Below are 19,472 nucleotides of genomic sequence, written 5' to 3'. Positions count from 1 at the left end.
CAAGGTTTACATGGACAGCCAGCCAGCCAGCCAGACGGACGGACGGACGGACATAGCTTAATCAACTCAGAAAACGATTCTAAGCCGATTGGTATACTTTAAGGTGGGTCTAGGACGAATATTTTGGTATGTTACAAACATCAGCACAAATCCAATATACCCTCCCCACTAAAGTGGTGTAGGGTATAAAAATTTTTTGTACTGTACTTATAATTAAATCCTAAACTGTATATAACAATATTAAAGAGTATAGCAGGAGTTTTAAGACTTCCAGTCTTGTGTTTCTTTTCGATTTTCTTGATAATTTTTTTTTTTCTTGGTTACACAAAAAGACACACTTGGTTGATTGTCTGTCTGTATTCTGTGCCTGAATACGACGTTGCTAGGTACTTGTTACTTTTCTATATCTAAAGTGCTTTTTCCTCAACTCGAAGCCGTATGTTGACTTAAGTTTGATTTTAATTTTCTTTGCTTTTGCCAGAATTTCTTCTTAAGTTTGTGTAACCAAATCTGTTGGTCTTTAATTAACAGTTATTTAAAGTAATTAACAGTATTCTTAACAATGTTTATAAAATAAAAATAAAAATAAAAACACAACAACAATAAGTACTTTACCGGCAGCTTCAAGAGCTATAAAATGCAAATAGTACTGATAGAAAGGCCAAATGATTTTATTAGTCATTAAAATGTATGAGACAATAGTTATTTAAATACTTAATTATGTTGATGGTGATTGAAAATATATCTGTGGTTACAGGCGAAAACAGACTAACTTAAAACTCAGACTTTCGAGAAATAATACAATTTAAAACTAGGATTTAATATGGTTACTATGTATTAATGAAGAAAATTAAGGATTGCACTTCAGTGTAGAGTTCTGTCAAGAAAATATTGTGGCTTATACAAATGAATTCGGACTTAGTCCATTTAGTTGATTTTCAATTGTGACCACAGATATAATATGAAATACGTTTATTTGTCATTATTTGTCTGTGATATACACGAACACAGTCACTTACATTTATTTATATTGTTTTAATTGTGGTTTTAAAATGTACATTTTACTATAAATTTAATTACTCTCACAAAGCAAATTTTAATAATATTAATGCATGTATAATTGACATTAAAAGTTTAAATTATCTGTGATGCTGAGAGGAAATTAATAAGTGTGAAATACTATATCAGACTATTTAGGGCACTTTCATTCCAATGATACTTTAAACTAAAACTATTATTAAAATTTAATTTTAATTTGAGAACAAATCTTTAAAGTATTTTGCTGTGATTAGAGAAGAAAATTAATGTTTTATAAATTTTTGTGGGGTTAGGTAACTATGGGCCTATCATTAAAAATTTTGGTATAGGAATTTTGGTCTATATTAGAGTTATTTATGCAGAATTTTGACCATTAAGTGAAATTCTGAGGGGTACTTTGTATGGGGGCTAGGGTCAAATGAGGTCCGATCATTACGAAAATCGACAGTATCATTTAGAATTATATAAAACAAATTTTCAAAGAGATGCTAGAACATTTAACATAGTTATATACTCCCTATTCGGGAGTATAGTTGTATGGCGGATAGGCTAAATAATTGACCGATTTTAACCATTTTCAATAGGATTTGTCCTTTGCTTAAAAGAGGAGTAAGTATGCATGTTTACATAGATACACAGACGGACAGACAGACAGATAGACAGACAGAAAGACAGACAGTCAACCGGACGGACATAGCTAAATCGACTCAGAAAGTGATTCTGAGTCGATTAGTATATTTTCAACCCTGGCTCTATAGATTTTTTTTCAAATTGAGAAATATTTGAAAACTCTAGACAGTTTAAAAATTACTTAAAAACTCCATGTAAATATGTTTTATCGTTTTATTTCTCTAAATTAATGACTGATATCTAAAGCTCCGATGATCAGAAAATGTATGTACACAACTAAGAAGTACTTTCTATGTTTAATAATTATTTTTTATGAAAAATAAAAACACCCATATATGGCTCTATAGACAAGTAAGTACTTGTAAAAAGTTTGCACCTTCTCTTGCCGTACGTTGCATAATAAGAAAGATAGAAAATATAAAAATACACATATAAATTGGCCAATGTCTGCATATACAGTATGTAGTATGTATGAAAATTTAGTAATAAATTTTGAATTTCTTTTATGTTTTGTAATTTTAACACATTTATGAAAAAACAGCAATAGGGTGGTAGGTTTTGAACTAAGAACTTTAAACTTAGAAATGTTAAGATAAAACCTGGTTAAATTAATTTAGTATTGATTTTATTTACGTCTTATACTTCTTATAAGTAGTTACCAATATTTCTATTTGAAATATTAGACTAGTCCTTAAATCCCATATTCAACGAAACTTATAAAACTTATGGGAAAGCTTGGTGAAACATTTACCCTTTGGCTTAGTAATAATAAAGGAAATCGTACTGAACCTATCTAATATTACTTTCAAAACAGCATAAAAATTTCTTACATGTATTTTCAAATCTATGTATGTTTAAGTATACTTATGTTTAAAATAAAAATATTTGAAAAATCTCAAAAACAACAGCCAGAGAAAAACTATGTTTTTTTAAAAACATGTTACAGAAACTAATTGAACTTTATACATTTTCAATTTATACACACACAAATACATAAGTAGTACATGTACAAGGATTTATAAAAAACAAAACATGAAAGTAATTAGAAAGTCTGTATGAAAAATACGTAAACAAATGAACAGCAGGGAATTAAGAGAATTGATTTATGATTTTAATAAATTAATTAGATGAATGAAAGATATTTATAATAATAGGATTTATAATAAATTCATAAGAAAACAAATTGGTAAGCTTAATCTTAATCAGAACTGAACTAGAGCTGAACTAGAACTAGAACTAAACTTGAACTGAACTAGAACTGAACTAGAACTGAACTAGAACTGAACTAGAACTGAACTAGAACTGAACTAGAACTGAACTAGAACTGAACTAGAACTGAACTAGAACTGAACTAGAACTGAACTAGAACTGAACTAGAACTGAACTAGAACTGAACTAGAACTGAACTAGAACTGAACTAGAACTGAACTAGAACTGAACTAGAACTGAACTAGAACTGAACTAGAACTGAACTAGAACTGAACTAGAACTGAACTAGAACTGAACTAGAACTGAACTAGAACTGAACTAGAACTGAACTAGAACTGAACTAGAACTGAACTAGAACTGAACTAGAACTGAACTAGAACTGAACTAGAACTGAACTAGAACTGAACTAGAACTGAACTAGAACTGAACTAGAACTGAACTAGAACTGAACTAGAACTGAACTAGAACTGAACTAGAACTGAACTAGAACTGAACTAGAACTGAACTAGAACTGAACTAGAACTGAACTAGAACTGAACTAGAACTGAACTAGAACTGAACTAGAACTGAACTAGAACTGAACTAGAACTGAACTAGAACTGAACTAGAACTGAACTAGAACTGAACTAGAACTGAACTAGAACTGAACTAGAACTGAACTAGAACTGAACTAGAACTGAACTAGAACTGAACTAGAACTGAACTAGAACTGAACTAGACTAACTACGTTAAGGATTGAATATATTGTACTATATTTTTAAAAATTAATTAAACGACTTGTAAATTCAAATGTTTACATATAATATTATTTTAAATATATTTTAAGGGTTACAAAAATTTCATTTAACAACAATTTCTAATTTTAATAAAGAATAACAACACAAAGAAACAAACACTCCATATATAAATTAAGATTTTTTTGTAATTTTCTTAAAATAAATATTTATTTAGAACTTTAAACTGGAAAATAGTAAAAACTAATTTATTAACTTATACTTTCTCTTTGTCTCTCTTTACATTTTAGATGTTACAAATTTGGAATATGAAAAAATTATAGCAGAGGCTGGCAAAAATGTTACCATACCCTGTCCGGGTGTCACCGAACATTCCTTAGTGGATACGCTGGTATGGAAAACAGCCACAACAACAATAGCCCAATTTGCCAATCGTATACCCTTGTTACATAGTCCTAGAGTAAGTACTAACCAACAATCGTATGACACTCGATACTGGTAGTAAAAAAAAAATACTAGTAAAGTATGTTAGTTATTTTTCAATCTCCTACATATGTATGTATGTATATACTTAGATGCATAAATATTTTTAATAATAAAGAAAATATAAATTCTTTGCGTATGTCTATGTGTGTGTGTGTGTGGGAGTAGAATTTTAAATTGAAATCCTTAGAACGCATAAAATATTATTGGTTTCGGTTTTTAAGTCTCTAAGAGACAAATTATTTGAATTTATTTCATTTTTATCTTCATTTTTATATTTTGTAGTTTTTTTTATTTTTTGTCTTCTGTTTGGTCTCCTTTGGTTTAAGTTTATTTTCATATGGTTCATTTAATGTTAAAATGCTCATGGTCTTTCTATATCCTGTGACTATGCCATTGACAAAATCTCCTGGGAGTGGTTTTTCTTTTTTCAAAGCAATTTGTTATATTAAAGAAAATTAAAAACCAAAAATGAAAAGAAAGAAAATATCACAAAAAATAATATTTTTGCAAAGGCAAACAATTTTTAATGTTTTAATCTATGAGACCAGTTATCAAAACCAAGAATGTTTATTAAATCAGAAAAAACATTTTATTTATAGTAGCAATTTTTATAAAGTTTTTCAATTTATTTATTATAAATTTTATGAAAAAAGATAAACGTTGGTTAGCTGAAAACTAAAGCAAATGTTTAATAATATTCATGTGTGATTTATTTAACAGAATATAGCACTTACATTTTAATGAAATTTCAATGAGATAATAAGTATGAATGCATCACCAATTTGCTTGCAAGCTGCTAATTTAATTATTACCAAATAATATAAATTAATATATTTTACTATAGTCAAGTATAATTTGTAAATATATTTTCATAACTGCCTTAAAGTATGCTACATATGTACAGTAAATTCTCGGAATACTCTCGATTGTAATTTTTGATGTAAATTTTATTAATTTGTTTAAATAAATCAGATTCTATGTGGAACATGATCTACAACGTAAATAAAAAGAAATATTTTTTTTAACAATTATAATAATAATATCCCATTAATATTGTCTTTTATAGTCCTACTATTTTTCGCTCAAACTTACAAACTTACATATGTATATGTACGTTTGTATTTGTTAAGTTTTAAACAACAATCAATTCCATATATTCTACTTAATTTGAATTTGTATTTAGGCATTATTAATACATAATTTAAATTTATAATATAAATACACACATACTTACATAGTTATATGAATGTATTTTCAATCTTACAAAATTTTCGGCATATTTTAATAACAAAACTTGCCCCAAAGAATACGAATATAAATTTACCAATTTTCTAAATCAAAATCTATTGCAAAAAGAGATAGAATAAAAAAAAAACCAACCAACGCAGGCAAATGAATATTATAATAGAAAAGTTTGTGCAAATATTATGACAGTGTATATAATTTTTATCATAAAACACTAGAGGCTTTAGAATTTATTTATTTTTTTTCCTGTATGTTTCAGTCTCTATTTAGTGTGTATGTTAATAGTAAAATAATTTTACAAAAATATACATACGTATTTGTATATAAGGTTGACTCTCTAGAAAATGAAATTTTTAAATTTTGCCGCAAATTTTTCATTAAAATTTGCCATAAAGGGAAGGGGTATTTTTGGAAAATTGTATATAAAAAAATCTAAAATTTTCTATAAAAAGCTACTTTTCCAAAATTTTCTAAAAAATAAATTTTAACGAAATTTTTGTAATAAGATCATTTTACGAAAAGGCTTTACAAAAAAACAAACTTTTTCCAATATTTTCTATACAAAGACATTTTTTGAAAAACTTTCTATACAAAGAACATTTTTTGAAAAATTTCATTATTAGTAATAGTTAGTTAGTCAGTTAGTTAGTTAGCTAGTTAGTTAGTTAGTTAGTTAGTTAGTTAGTTAGTTTAGTTAGTTAGTTAGTTAGTTAGTTAGTTAGTTAGTTAGTTAGTTAGTTAGTTAGTTAGTTAGTTAGTTAGTTAGTTAGTTAGTTAGTTAGTTAGTTAGTAGTTAGTTAGTTAGTTAGTTAGTTAGTTAGTTAGTTAGTTAGTTAGTTAGTTAGTTAGTTAGTTAGTTAGTTAGTTAGTTAGTTAGTTAGTTAGTTAGTTAGTTAGTTAGTTAGTTAGTTAGTTAGTTAGTTAGTTAGTTAGTTAGTTAGTTAGTTAGTTAGTTAGTTAGTTAGTTAGTTAGTTAGTTAGTTAGTTAGTTAGTTAGTTAGTTAGTTAGTTAGTTAGTTAGTTAGTTAGTTAGTTAGTTAGTTAGTTAGTTAGTTAGTTAGTTAGTTAGTTAGTTAGTTAGTTAGTTAGTTAGTTAGTTAGTTAGTTAGTTAGTTAGTTAGTTAGTTAGTTAGTTAGTTAGTTAGTTAGTTAGTTAGTTAGTTAGTTAGTTAGTTAGTTAGTTAGTTAGTTAGTTAGTTAGTTAGTTAGTTAGTTAGTTAGTTAGTTAGTTAGTTAGTTAGTTAGTTAGTTAGTTAGTTAGTTAGTTAGTTAGTTAGTTAGTTAGTTAGTTAGTTAGTTAGTTAGTTAGTTAGTTAGTTAGTTAGTAGTTAGTTAGTTAGTTAGTTAGTTAGTTAGTTAGTTAGTTAGTTAGTTAGTTAGTTAGTTAGTTAGTTAGTTAGTTAGTTAGTTAGTTAGTTAGTTAGTTAGTTAGTTAGTTAGTTAGTTAGTTAGTTAGTTAGTTAGTTAGTTAGTTAGTTAGTTAGTTAGTTAGTTAGTTAGTTAGTTAGTTAGTTAGTTAGTTAGTTAGTAGTTAGTTAGTTAGTTAGTTAGTTAGTTAGTTAGTTAGTTAGTTAGTTAGTTAGTTAGTTAGTTAGTTAGTTAGTTAGTTAGTTAGTTAGTTAGTTAGTTAGTTAGTTAGTTAGTTAGTTAGTTAGTTAGTTAGTTAGTTAGTTAATTAGTTAGTTAAAAATTTTATATAAAAAATCGAAAATTTGTTTTCTAAAAAAAAAAAAAAATTGACGAAAATTCGTTATAAAAATAAATAGTTTTCTATACGAGAAAGAATTTTTTGAAAAATGTTTTTGAAAGTTTTTTATAAGAATAAATTTTCAGAAAATTTTCTATAAAAGAAAAAATGTTTGAATTTTTTATAAAAAATAATTTTTCGAAAATTTTCTATTAAAACAAAAAATTTTTTGACAACATCCAATAAAAGCAAAGAATTAAAAATACAAATTGTAAAAAAAAAATTTTCAAAAAATGTCTATAATAGAAAAATTTTTTCGAAAAAAATTAGTTTGATAAATTTCTAAACAAATATATATTTTTTTTCCAAAATTTTCTTTAAAGAAAGGATTTTTTTTATTTTTTTTTTTTCAAAAATTTTATAGAAAAAAGGATTTTTTTAGTTTTCTATTAAAAGAAAATCGAAAATATTTCTATAAAAAGAATAATTTTTCAAAAATTTTCTAAAATTAAGAAAATTCTTTATAAAAAATAATAAAAATTTAGAAAGTTATTTATAAAAAAAAAAAAATATTTTTTTTTCGAAATTTTCCAAAAAAGAAAGCATTTTTAGAAAATTTCCTATAAAGAAAGAATTTCCGAAAATTTTCTATAAAAAAAAAAAATATTGGAATTTTTCTATAAAAAGAACGAAAAAGAAAGATTCGAAAACTGTTCATACAATGAAATAATTCTTCGAAACCTTTCTTAAAAAAAGTACAATTTTTTCGAAAATTTTCAATAAAAAGAAATAATTTTTATGAAAAGAAAAAAAATTATCGAAACTTTTCTATAAAATTAAAGAATTTGTCGAATATTTTTTTCAATAATTTTCTCTTAAGAAATAATTTTTACGAAATTATTCTCTAAAATTAAAGAATTTTTTACAAAATTTTCTATAAAAAGAGAACTTGTCTATAAAAAAAAACAAATTTTTCTATGAAAAGAAAAGGTTTTATAAAAAGAAAAAAATTCTTTGAAACATCCCTCATCCATTACTCTCTGGCCCATAGTGCAATGTCCGTCTATCCGAAATTGCCGATGGCGTGACAGGTCATAATTATGACTAGCTCTAATGTAGACAACCGACTTTAATTTCCAATATTAATGTAAACCATAGTGTTTTTACTCTTTTGAAAATTCAAAAATTTTTACAAAATATTTAAAGATAAAATCTACTATAACAAATTCTATAAAAGACAAACTTTTCAATAATTTTCTAAAAGTTAAGAATTTTTCAAAGTATAAGTTTAATTGGAACCAGCCTAATACACACCAAATTGTCACCAAAAAATATAAATATGTAGACATACATATTAACAAACATTTTGTTTATGATATGAATGTATCTAAGCAAAAAAATTATAATAAATGATCAAAATAATCTTTTCATAAATTGTTTTTTATTACTCGTTTTTAATATTCTGGGAAATTTAACAAAATATTTTTTTTTTTGTATCATCAGCAGCTTTTGTAAGTTAAATAAGTGTTTGTGATTAATTGCTTATTGTTGTTGTTGTTTTGCTATGAAACAAATGGATTGAAATAAAAATTTTTTATGGCAAATTAACTGAAATAAAATATAGACTTAGCGGAAATTAAATTAGTTATAACAATCGTATAAATTTGTAATTTTAAATATTTATATAGAAAGATAGATTGATTTATTACGATTGAGTGTTTATGAAAATATTATTTTTAACAAAAATTTTTGGAAATTAAAAAAAATCTAACAAAAGCTTTAATAACTATACTACAACAGAAATGTTTTTTAATTAAATTATATAAAGTCTTTTAAAAAAAATTTGTTATTGACTTATATCCATAAATCAACATTTATCCTCTATATTGTAAACTCTTTATACACAACAAATTGCTAAGTTAACATTTAATATTATTTACAAAACTTTGGTAAAAACTAATGAATTACTATGCATATACATACATAAAAATGTACGTAAGTATATACATTATTCAAAATTGCCTTAACATATACAATCCCTTCACATTTGCATGTCATATTATGAAAAAAAAAAAATTGAAAAATAAATTTTGTTTCAAAAAATAATTTTCTACTATAAGTTTTCCTGTCAACTCAATATTGTTTTGATTTTCTGTATACAACTAAATAAAATAAACACTAACAAAACTAAGAAAAAAATTTTCATTTATAAATATAGTTTTACAAAAAACTATTAAAATGTGGGTATCAAAACGTCATACAAGAGAATGCAATAGAAAAATTTAATTTAAATCATCTACAATTAATATTGATCAATAAATTTGTTGCTAAAGTTTTCCTAAACAATCACAACAAAAGACTGTATTGTATGGAAAATATTGTTCAAAAACTTTATTAAATATATATGATGTTAGTCTTTATGTATGAGTGCATTATTAGGGTGGTCACACGAAAAACTATTGTAAATTTGTTAAAATATTTGCAACTACTTACTGCCCGCATTACTTAGAAGTAGTTAAGTAATGGCTGGCTAATAATTGTTATAAAGCTAATATGTTTTCTGACAAAGCTTTTCAATTTAACATTTTTTCTTAAAAAGGCTTTATTTGCAAATAAATTTGATTATCCTTAAACTTCCTTACTAATAGAGCCAACCTAGCTCATGCATGAAAAACATAAATAAGTAAAAATGTGTATATATTTAATTGTAAATTATGTCAATAATGACATTTACCATATGTTGTATGCAAATGACCAATATTTTCCTTAACTGTCCAACCGTACACATACATATACATATACATACAACAATCATATTGTAATTTAATAGTTATTGTCCAGATTTCTATAGAAATTGTTGCGGCAACAACAAGGAATTATTAAAAAAAATAGAACAAAATATTTCAAATGTGAAAGTTTAAATAATTATTTATAAAAACAATTCTATAAAAAAAAAATTCCATAAAAACAGAAATTCTCTTTATAAAGAGAATTTTTCAAAAGTTTGCATAAAGAGAAAAGGGAACTTCTTCTAGACTTTAGAGAAATGTTCTTTTAAGGAAGAAATTTTTTGTTTAAAAAAATATTTGTTAAGAAAATGTCTTATTATTAATAAAAAATAAACTATAGACCTCGAAATTTCACGTGGTGCCACGCCCATATTTATAAGAAGTAATGAAAGACAGATATACGACTTTCATTAATTCCTTGACAATGACATGAAGCTTTGGGTAGACTTGCACTAGTGGGCGTAGCACATTCCACGCCTACTATTGCCAATAGACAAGAATGTCTAAGTGCTTAACCTAAACACCTGCCTTGACGGCCTTATTTCACGGTGGCCTTTTCCATCCACTGGGTAGATTTGAGAACGGTCTACCACGCGCACCCAAGACTTCGATCAAGAACACTCAGATTTGCAATTTGTGTACATGGCTATGCCGGTCCATGTACAAGCGGAGAAGTGCCGTTCGAAAAGAGGTGTAACGAAATCACAACAAACGCACCAGATAAATCCATAATCTCGTAAAACCGAGATGGACCATTAGGTATAAGAGTTATCATGAGCGACGCTATAGCGTCGCCATCCTTTAACAATCCGCTCAGGCAGATTTTTTGTCCCCCAGTCACACAACCACATTACAAGCCTCTGTTGCTTCGGCAAGAGCACCTCGAGACATATTTGTCCGAAATACCCAGCCAATAAATCTGGATCCCTCTGTATGTCGAAATAATGTGACAAAGGATGTAGGAATTTCAAAAGTCAATCGAACACAATATTTGCCCCGACAAGTTGAGTAGTGGGCCTCAACAATAGGTCGCGTAACCATAGGCATCCTGTTGAGATGGCAACAGCACCGAGAACTTCTTTAAAGTAAAAGGTGCACTAAATCAGTACTAGTCTGCCGCCGTGACAAAGGAGTCTTTCCCGATCTTTCACCAACTTATATCAGTTCCATTCTCAGAGCGTAAAGAACGATCTGGGGAAAAGAAATAAGTCGCGTAACAATATCCATCCTGTTGAGATGACAACAGCACTGAGAACTTCCCTTAAGTAAAAGGTATACTAAATCAGTACTAGTCTCACGCCGTGACAAGGGAGTCTTTCTCGATCTTTCAACAACTTCCAACAGTTCCATTCTCAGATCATAAAGAACGATCTATGGAAAACTACCGAGTGTTAACCCAAAAATTCCCCAACCTATACTGGCACCCTACTACGCGAAGAGTAAGAGATACTCAACGATTTCGGAAATCCAGCATAAGTTGTTCTGGCACATCACCCAGTGACATCTGTTGGGATGGCAACAGCGCCAGAGAGAGAATCCGAAAATATGGCATTTGGGTTTAAACCACAGACACTACGTGGATCTCCAAGGAACATCAACCAACTGACCAACCAGGCCACCCGTAGTACCAGATATTCCAATGAAAGGACGAGATACACTTGATCATCAGCAGTTTGTAACCCCGGTAGATCCCTCTATACCCTGGGATTGCAATACACCAAGATGGGATATATCATCCCATGGGCACCACAACAGACAGAGTCTCCAAATTTTGTAGCAGTAATTTTAGTAATTTTATTTTTATTTTTGAAAAGTGGTATTCTTTCCACTTTTGCAATTCCACCCATATGTACTTAAATCCGAATATCTGGGAAACTATAACAGCTATAGTGTTCAAATTTTGTACGAATATTAAATTATTAAATAAAATACCTAAATTATGCCTGAACAACTTTGACATACATGTAAAAATTTGCGGACAAACAAATTTTTTTACTAGAATTGGGGACGTTGTATTTCCCCCTCAAATATTTGAAAAAAAGTTATGTGACCTCTCAGAATTTAAACATAAATTTCCTTATAAATTGTTATTACTTTCGGAAGTCTTTATTATTTGTTTTGACATTATTTTAAAAATGTATTTTCCATTGAAAATTTGAAATTTCTGCTTGTTAAAAATTTTAAGAAATTTGATTACAAATAAATCCCTTATGTTGCTGATTGCTGCCGTTTCTTAACATTTCATTGATTTTAAATCTTTTCCTTTATTTATTTAAATGCAAATTGTTTTTTTTACAGAAACGTTTTCGTATTTATTTGTTAAGTACATATTTGCATAAAATAGCAAATTATAATTATTTTATTTAATTTCTGATTATTTAATTGTTGTATAATTATGCATAAAAAATATGATTTTTAAATAGATTTTTATATAATATTAAATATTAAATCAATTAAGCAGGCTCACATAAAAACTTTCAGTTCCTATGTTAATTTTTGAAGCAAAGCATTTACTTGTCAGTAAGACAAATTGCTGATTAAGTCCTTATGACATTTATTAAAGTAGTATTGATGTAAGCTTTAAAGCAATTGCCTAAAACATCAAACCATATTCATTCAAAAATTATCTATTTTATAGATTAAATATTTTAATGATGTTGAAACAAAAACAACAATATTAAAATAATAATTAAATTGTTTTTATTAAATATTTTAATCACTTAGCATATATTCAGACATCTGTAAATATGTGTTTTTTATATTTAATATAATTTTAATATAAAAAACTTAAATGCAACATACACATGCATGTACTCATGTGTTTAATTTATTAATAAATATATTAACATTCATTTAATGTGATTAATAGAGCAGAATTATTGTGGCAAAAAAAAACGTAAAAAATAACTTTCATTATAAAAATGAATGTAAGGGAGGGAGTTTCATAAAATAAACGAATTGTAATTACAAAAAAATATTTATTAAAAAATATTTTATTATGTTAATAATAAATTTAAGTTATACACATAAATATGTATGTATGTGCATTAAACAAATAATTTTAAAAATTTAAGGCTTATCCTGTCTGAAGAAATGTTTCAGGGAACATGGAGCCGGAATTTAAAAAACATATTTAGAACTTAACTGAAGTTTTTTAATTTTTTGACCTTATTATGATTTCGTCTACACTCAATACCACAATTCCTGACTTTCCTGATGCTAATAGATATAAATCAGTCTATAGTCTGTGCTATAGACCAGTCTACAGTCTGGCAGAATTTAGTCTTAACTATAGATAAGTCAATAGCCAGGATTATAAACCATTATTATAGACCTGTCTAGACTATGGATCAGTCCAAGGACTATATAACATTTTATAGACCAGTCTCTTATCTAGACTATAGATCAGTCCAAGGACAATAGAACAGTTTATAGTCTAAATTATAGAACTATAGTCTATATTATAGAACTGTGTTGACTATAGGGCAGTATAGTCTATAGTCTCTAAAATAGACCAGTCTATAATCTGCACTATATACCACACTATTGTCTGGACTATAGATCAGTCTATATATCATGTCTAGCCTGTCTCATGTCTAGACTATAGATCAATCCAAGGACTATAGAACAGATTATAGTCTAAACTATAGAACAGTCTTTAGTCTTGACTATAGACAAGTATAGTCTATAGTCTGTACAATAGACCAGTCTATAGTATAGACTATAGATCAGTTTATGATCTGGACTATAAATCAATCTATTATCTGGACTGTAGATCAGTCTATAGTCTGGATTATAGATCAGTCTATAGTCTGAACTATAGACTAGTCTATAGTCTGCACTATAGACCATGCTATAGTCTGGACTATAAACCATTCTATAGTCTAGACTATAGACCAGTCTGGACTATAGAACAGTCCATAGTCTGGAATATAATCTGGACTATAGACTATACTAAAATCTGGACTATAGAACATTCAATAGTCTGGATTATGGACCAGTCTATAGACTGGACTATAGACCACTCTATAGTCTGGACTATAGAACAGTCCATAGTCTGGACTATAAACTAGTCTATAGCCTAGACTATAAACAAGTCTATGGCCTAGACTATAGACCAGTCCATGGGCTGAACTATAGACCAGCCTATGACCTGAACTATAGACCAGTTTATGGTATGGACAATAGACTATAGAACAGTCTATAGTCTAAACTATAAAATAGTCTATAATCTGGACTATAGATCAGACAATAACCTAGACTATAGACCAAACTGAAGTGTGGACTACACTCCACTCTATGGGATGGGCTATATACCAATACTTAGTCTGGACTATAGACCAATCTATAGTCCAGACTATAGACCAAACTATGTATATTCTGCACTATAAACCACTCTAAACACCAGTTTGTAATCAGGACTCTTTATGCTTTTTTTTTTTTGTAAATTGTCAACTTCTTTGAATAAGACTGCAATCGTATTAATAAATCTGATTTTTCTATAATATTACCACTGTTTCACTGGCCAAATCTCGGTATTAAAATCAAACCAGCTATATATTTATGCATTTAGATCTTTAGTAAAATTAGAATTTTAAGCCATTAACTATGGCACAGTTAAAAATTAAGGCTTAATTTACAAAAAAATTTCAAAATCTCACAAAATATACAAACCTACACTTTCATTAACTCCACACACACACACAACAACATACTCCTAAAAATAGATACCTGCTACAGCTTTACACGAAAACATGTTCCAGGTGAATTAAGAAACTTTGGAATTTTTACCATAAATTATGTTAGCAACCATGCAAAAACAAACCACCCCCTACTCATCCTATTTTTCTTGGTTTAGTTTACCATTTTTTCTCAACCTCAACATTTAGCTGGAGGTGGGCGGAGGTTACCAAACTAAATGAATGTGTATACAAAAGAAAAATATTCGTGTGGGTGTTTTAAGTCTAGAAAATGAATGGATCTTCTTTATATTTTTGGTGTGTATGTGTGTTGCAGTTTTTAAGTGTAGAAAGTCTTTAACTTAAAACTATTTTAATGTTGGTAATTTTGGAAGTGTGTGTGCAGAAGGTGGGAGAGGTGTTTTAAAAGCAAATGTATAGTTTTGCGTAGCAAACATTAATATTTAGCAGTATCATGCTCAATGGTAACATTTAAGAGGAAATTTTATGCTATATATTATAGGTCCAAGTGCTGATGGTGGTGCTTATATTTGAGGACACGTTTTAATAGACAGGACACCTATTTACCTGCATTTGAAAAAGGCACTTGGAGAGTTCATTAAAACTAGTGGATGGGAAGGTTGTAGTTATTTGAAATGAATACTTGGCAGTTCTTTAAGTGAACAACTGCGACAGTTTCTTATACACAGATTATCCCAACAGATGTTGTGAATTTAAAGTGAATTTCTGAAGGACTTAAGTCATTATTGATCTTTTTCACGTTTGTAGCATAATTAATTTTGTTGCCAATTTTAACCTATTTGGCTGCTCCCGTTTGAGACCTATCGTGCTTCCAAAAGATGGATGCATTCATAGGGACATGCCTAGGTCTACTTAAAATAGATAAAAGATCAAGAATGTATGTGTATGTATGTATGTATGTATGTACATACTTTTGTGGGTCGATATATCCCTATTTCCTAATGATGAGTAAACATTTTTATTTTACTTTTTCCTTAATTTTTTCCCACTGTACTCTGCATAAGTTTTAGAAAATCTTGGTTTAAATAAATATGCTCTTATTTAAAATTATAAACTACTACTTTGACTCTAGCAATAAAAAACTATTTTATACTTTTGGTTTTAAGTAATTTAAAACTTAAGATGGCTTTAAAAGCAGCACACATACATAAACTCACACTCACTCTATATTCCTCTTTCGACACCACTTGTTATACAGTGAGGGTCAAAATAATGAAAGCTTACTTATCAATTTTAACTACATAGCTTCTGGATTAAATGAAAGTAATTTAGTAATAACTGGATTAAAATAGGATAAAACTGGTTTATTTCAATAAAGAAGTCAATGCAATCATTACTTAACTACTTGTAAGTAATGCAAGAAGCATTTAGTTCTTAATAAGTAATACAATGACCAATTTGTGTTACATCACATACTTCTTGATTATAACTTTTTTTCGGCGCTCACTGTAACTGCCTTTAACCTTTCACTAAACCAACCGTAACGCCCCTATTCATTCACTGCAGCCACTATTTTCTATACATTTTATAAAAAAAAAGCCAAAATGGCAACACGTACACTAAAGTTTCGTTTTATGTAAAAAAGTAAGAAATAACATCAGCTAAAATACAAAAATAACAATTTCCAACGGAAATGCATGATGAAAATATGGTGTTAAACGGCATACTGGGACATTTTAAAGCAAAAATAAAATCAACCCACAAAAAAAAGAAGAGTTTTATTGCAGTTGGTGTTTTTATTCCCTTTAAAATATTTTTTTTCCTCCACTAATTCAAGAAGCAAGTGAATTCTTGAGCTTTCTTTTCTACACTCATTAGTTAAGTCTTATAACTGCTGATCTAAACGTACATACCCTGCAGTTTTAAGAGACGTTCCCAATAGATAGATAGGCAGTAACGAACAAATTTACTTTTTTTAGATTACTTAGAGTACCCTACTGCCTTGATAGGTTAGTTGGTGTTGTTGTAGTCTATCAGTACGGAGGTCGTAGGTTCTATTCCCACCAGAGACTCTGGCAGAGGAGCGCACTATATGTCAAATAGTGGTCTAGGGGTTGTTCTTCAGATCTGGTGTAACATACATTCTTCTTTCAAACTAACAAGGCACACTAAACCATTGACTTCCAGCTAGATTACTTAGTTATAATACTTCCTCTTTCTAACATAAACATCATGAAACAATAAACCAAATCTTCATCAATTCGATTCAAGCAAGGGTACCTTGACTCTTTGTAAAACTACTGGTAAGTTTGTATATGTATAGGCGCCAATATGTTATTTAGTGGCACCATCCTACTGTTTATTTCTATCGAAAAGAAAATAAATTTTTCCTTAGAGCTTGTTAAGTTCTTTCCTCCTGTACAAAAAAAGAAATAATAAGAATATGCCTTCATTAGTTAGTTGGCAAGAAGAGGAAAAAATAAAAAAAAGAATTCTTAATAGTTTTTTCCTAAAAAGTTTTCTAGATTTTTACCACTAAAAACATACTATAAAAATAACATATGCATATAATATAAACCCTGCAGATCTTGTAGTTAGTTAGTTTGAAAGAGGATGTATGCTACAACAGAAGGGCCACATCCTTTACCAAAGTGTCTTGTGGGAATCGAACCCATGACCTTCGTTTTAACAGACTTGAAAACTACCAACTAGTTGCCTTACACTGAAAGAAGAATTTCATACTATATTTGACTTTATTTTTCTCAATTTTGGCCTTAGACGTACTAAGAGAGATTGATTAAACAAGACGTACTAAGAGAGATCAATTAACTGAATAGGAAAACCGATTTTAAGCGGGTTATACTTGAATCTATTTTTAATCTCTAAATCAAACCGAAAATTTTCAAAATAAGTACATTGTAAGATGACTTTGACCTAAAAAACGCTTAAATTAGGTTACTTAACGGTCCGTACATGAAGTATTTCGTACTTGATTTATACATAATTAACGTGCTTCTGCAACCGTTTCGGATTGATTACAGATTACTCAATTATTTTTTTGAGTGTTACTAGCAAAACTTGAGATATAAGTAAATCATTAATCAAAACCTAAATGGTTAAACCTTTTCTTAAAATTATAACTCTATATGAACAAAGAACAGAATTATTATCAGTTTTAAGTTGATAAAATTTGCCAATGACCTCCTTAAAAAATGCAGGGTGTGTTATTATAAACATTGTGTGTGTGCGTATGAGCAATGCATGTAGTTAAGAGTAGTTGGAGTATGTATATAATTATATTAAAAATTCTTCTTCTCTTTTAAGTGTCAGAACGAGGTTCACTATTTACGTTTTGATACAAAATGTCTAATATTATTATTATTATTTCAACTACTCTGTATTTTGACCTTTTGTCAGCATTTGCACTTTTCTTAATAATGGTAACAAAACGAGACCGGTAGAGAGTAATAAAAGTGCTCTCTAACAGACTCTGCCGATACCAATTTTGTTCGTTTTGCATACATTTGAGATGTTACGTACATACATACATGGGAAGGAGATTTAGTTAGTTAGTTAAGTTAGTTAGTTAGTTAGTTAGTTAGTTAGTTAGTTAGTTAGTTAGTTAGTTAGTTAGTTAGTTAGTTAGTTAGTTAGTTAGTTAGTTAGTTAGTTAGTTAGTTAGTTAGTTAGTTAGTTAGTTAGTTAGTTAGTTAGTTAGTTAGTTAGTTAGTTAGTTAGTTAGTTAGTTAGTTAGTTAGTTAGTTAGTTAGTTAGTTAGTTAGTTAGTTAGTTAGTTAGTTAGTTAGTTAGTTAGTTAGTTAGTTAGTTAGTTAGTTAGTTAGTTAGTTAGTTAGTTAGTTAGTTAGTTAGTTAGTTAGTTAGTTAGTTAGTTAGTTAGTTAGTTAGTTAGTTAGTTAGTTAGTTAGTTAGTTAGTTAGTTAGTTAGTCAGTTATAGGACCTGTTGTGTGCTCCTTAACCAGTGCCTCAGTTAGGAATCGAACCTCCGGCCTACCATACTAGAACACTAACCTACCGCAGGCCACGGGAAGGCGAGAGGTCAAGAGCCCCCCGAAAAGAGCTCTAAAATGTGAAATTTATGTAAAACTTTATACAATTCGAGAAAAACCCTCGTAACCCTCGTTTGTGCTTGTATGTTTGTGGGCAATTTACTTTCAATGTTTATTTTTTAGTTTTAAACTTGGGAGATTTATTAAAAGTTTTTAAGCCTTTCATTTACCTTACATCCTTTCTTAACTTCCCTGCCTTTCCCTCACTTAAAGAGCATAATATTTATTAAATTTATTAAAGGAATAAACAAAACAACCAAAACTATTTCCTGGCTGTAGATTCTTTCCTCTTTATCAATAGGTATAAAATGTAATCACTTTAAAACGAGAACTACTTTATATTCAGTGAAAAGGAAAACATAAGGTTTCTTAACTTGTGTTCGTAGCTAAAAGGGTTTCCTTTTGGGAGTGGAAAACATAGAAATTTGTCAATAGTTAAGAAAAACTTGTTTATAGTAAGAAAAGAAAATTAACTTAAAGGATTATACCACTGAATCTTAAAATTTTCTTTTAAATAATTTAACGAAAATAAGTAGTTTGCTAATGGATGCCTTATTTGCTAAAGTGATTAACTTTACTTTTGGAGTTTTAGTTATTTTAAGGTTAAATCACCTATTAGGACTCTAAATTTACATATTCAAAGGAAATTGGATTCAAAATACCTTTATGGTTAAAAATACAAACCTAATTTGCAAAAGTGATTAACTTTAATTTTCGAATTTTTCATGATAAATCAATCCCTATCTTCTTACAAGATTTTGCAACATAATATTTTATAAAGCAAATCCACTAACTATCAAATATGTATTTTAATAATTTCCACACTTAACCCACACATTTTATACATTATTATCATAGTCGTCAACAAATAAAAAGGGTTTAACAACTAATTTGTTATGAAAATATGCCAAAAAAAAAACTTTTC

The 19,472-nt window shown here is 28.3% G+C and overlaps 1 protein-coding gene across 1 annotated transcript in view; it reads left to right on the top strand.

Moving 5' to 3' along the window:
• Positions 1–19,472, top strand: part of LOC119607423 (protein sidekick-2-like) — a gene marked incomplete at its 3' end in the record, with an annotated part of 197,875 nt that overhangs the window by 152,110 nt on the left and 26,293 nt on the right. Inside the window, exon 3 of the mRNA XM_037961314.1 lies at positions 3,902–4,071. Coding sequence (XP_037817242.1) covers positions 3,902–4,071 — 170 coding nt within the window. The remainder of the gene's footprint in view (positions 1–3,901; positions 4,072–19,472) is intronic.

This window comes from Lucilia sericata, unplaced genomic scaffold, assembly GCF_015586225.1.
Source record: "Lucilia sericata isolate MDLA Ls3-8-SP2 unplaced genomic scaffold, ASM1558622v1 Contig000693F_arrow, whole genome shotgun sequence".
Taxonomy (NCBI): Eukaryota; Metazoa; Arthropoda; class Insecta; order Diptera; family Calliphoridae; genus Lucilia; species Lucilia sericata.
This window is presented reverse-complemented; position numbering and strand designations above follow the sequence as displayed.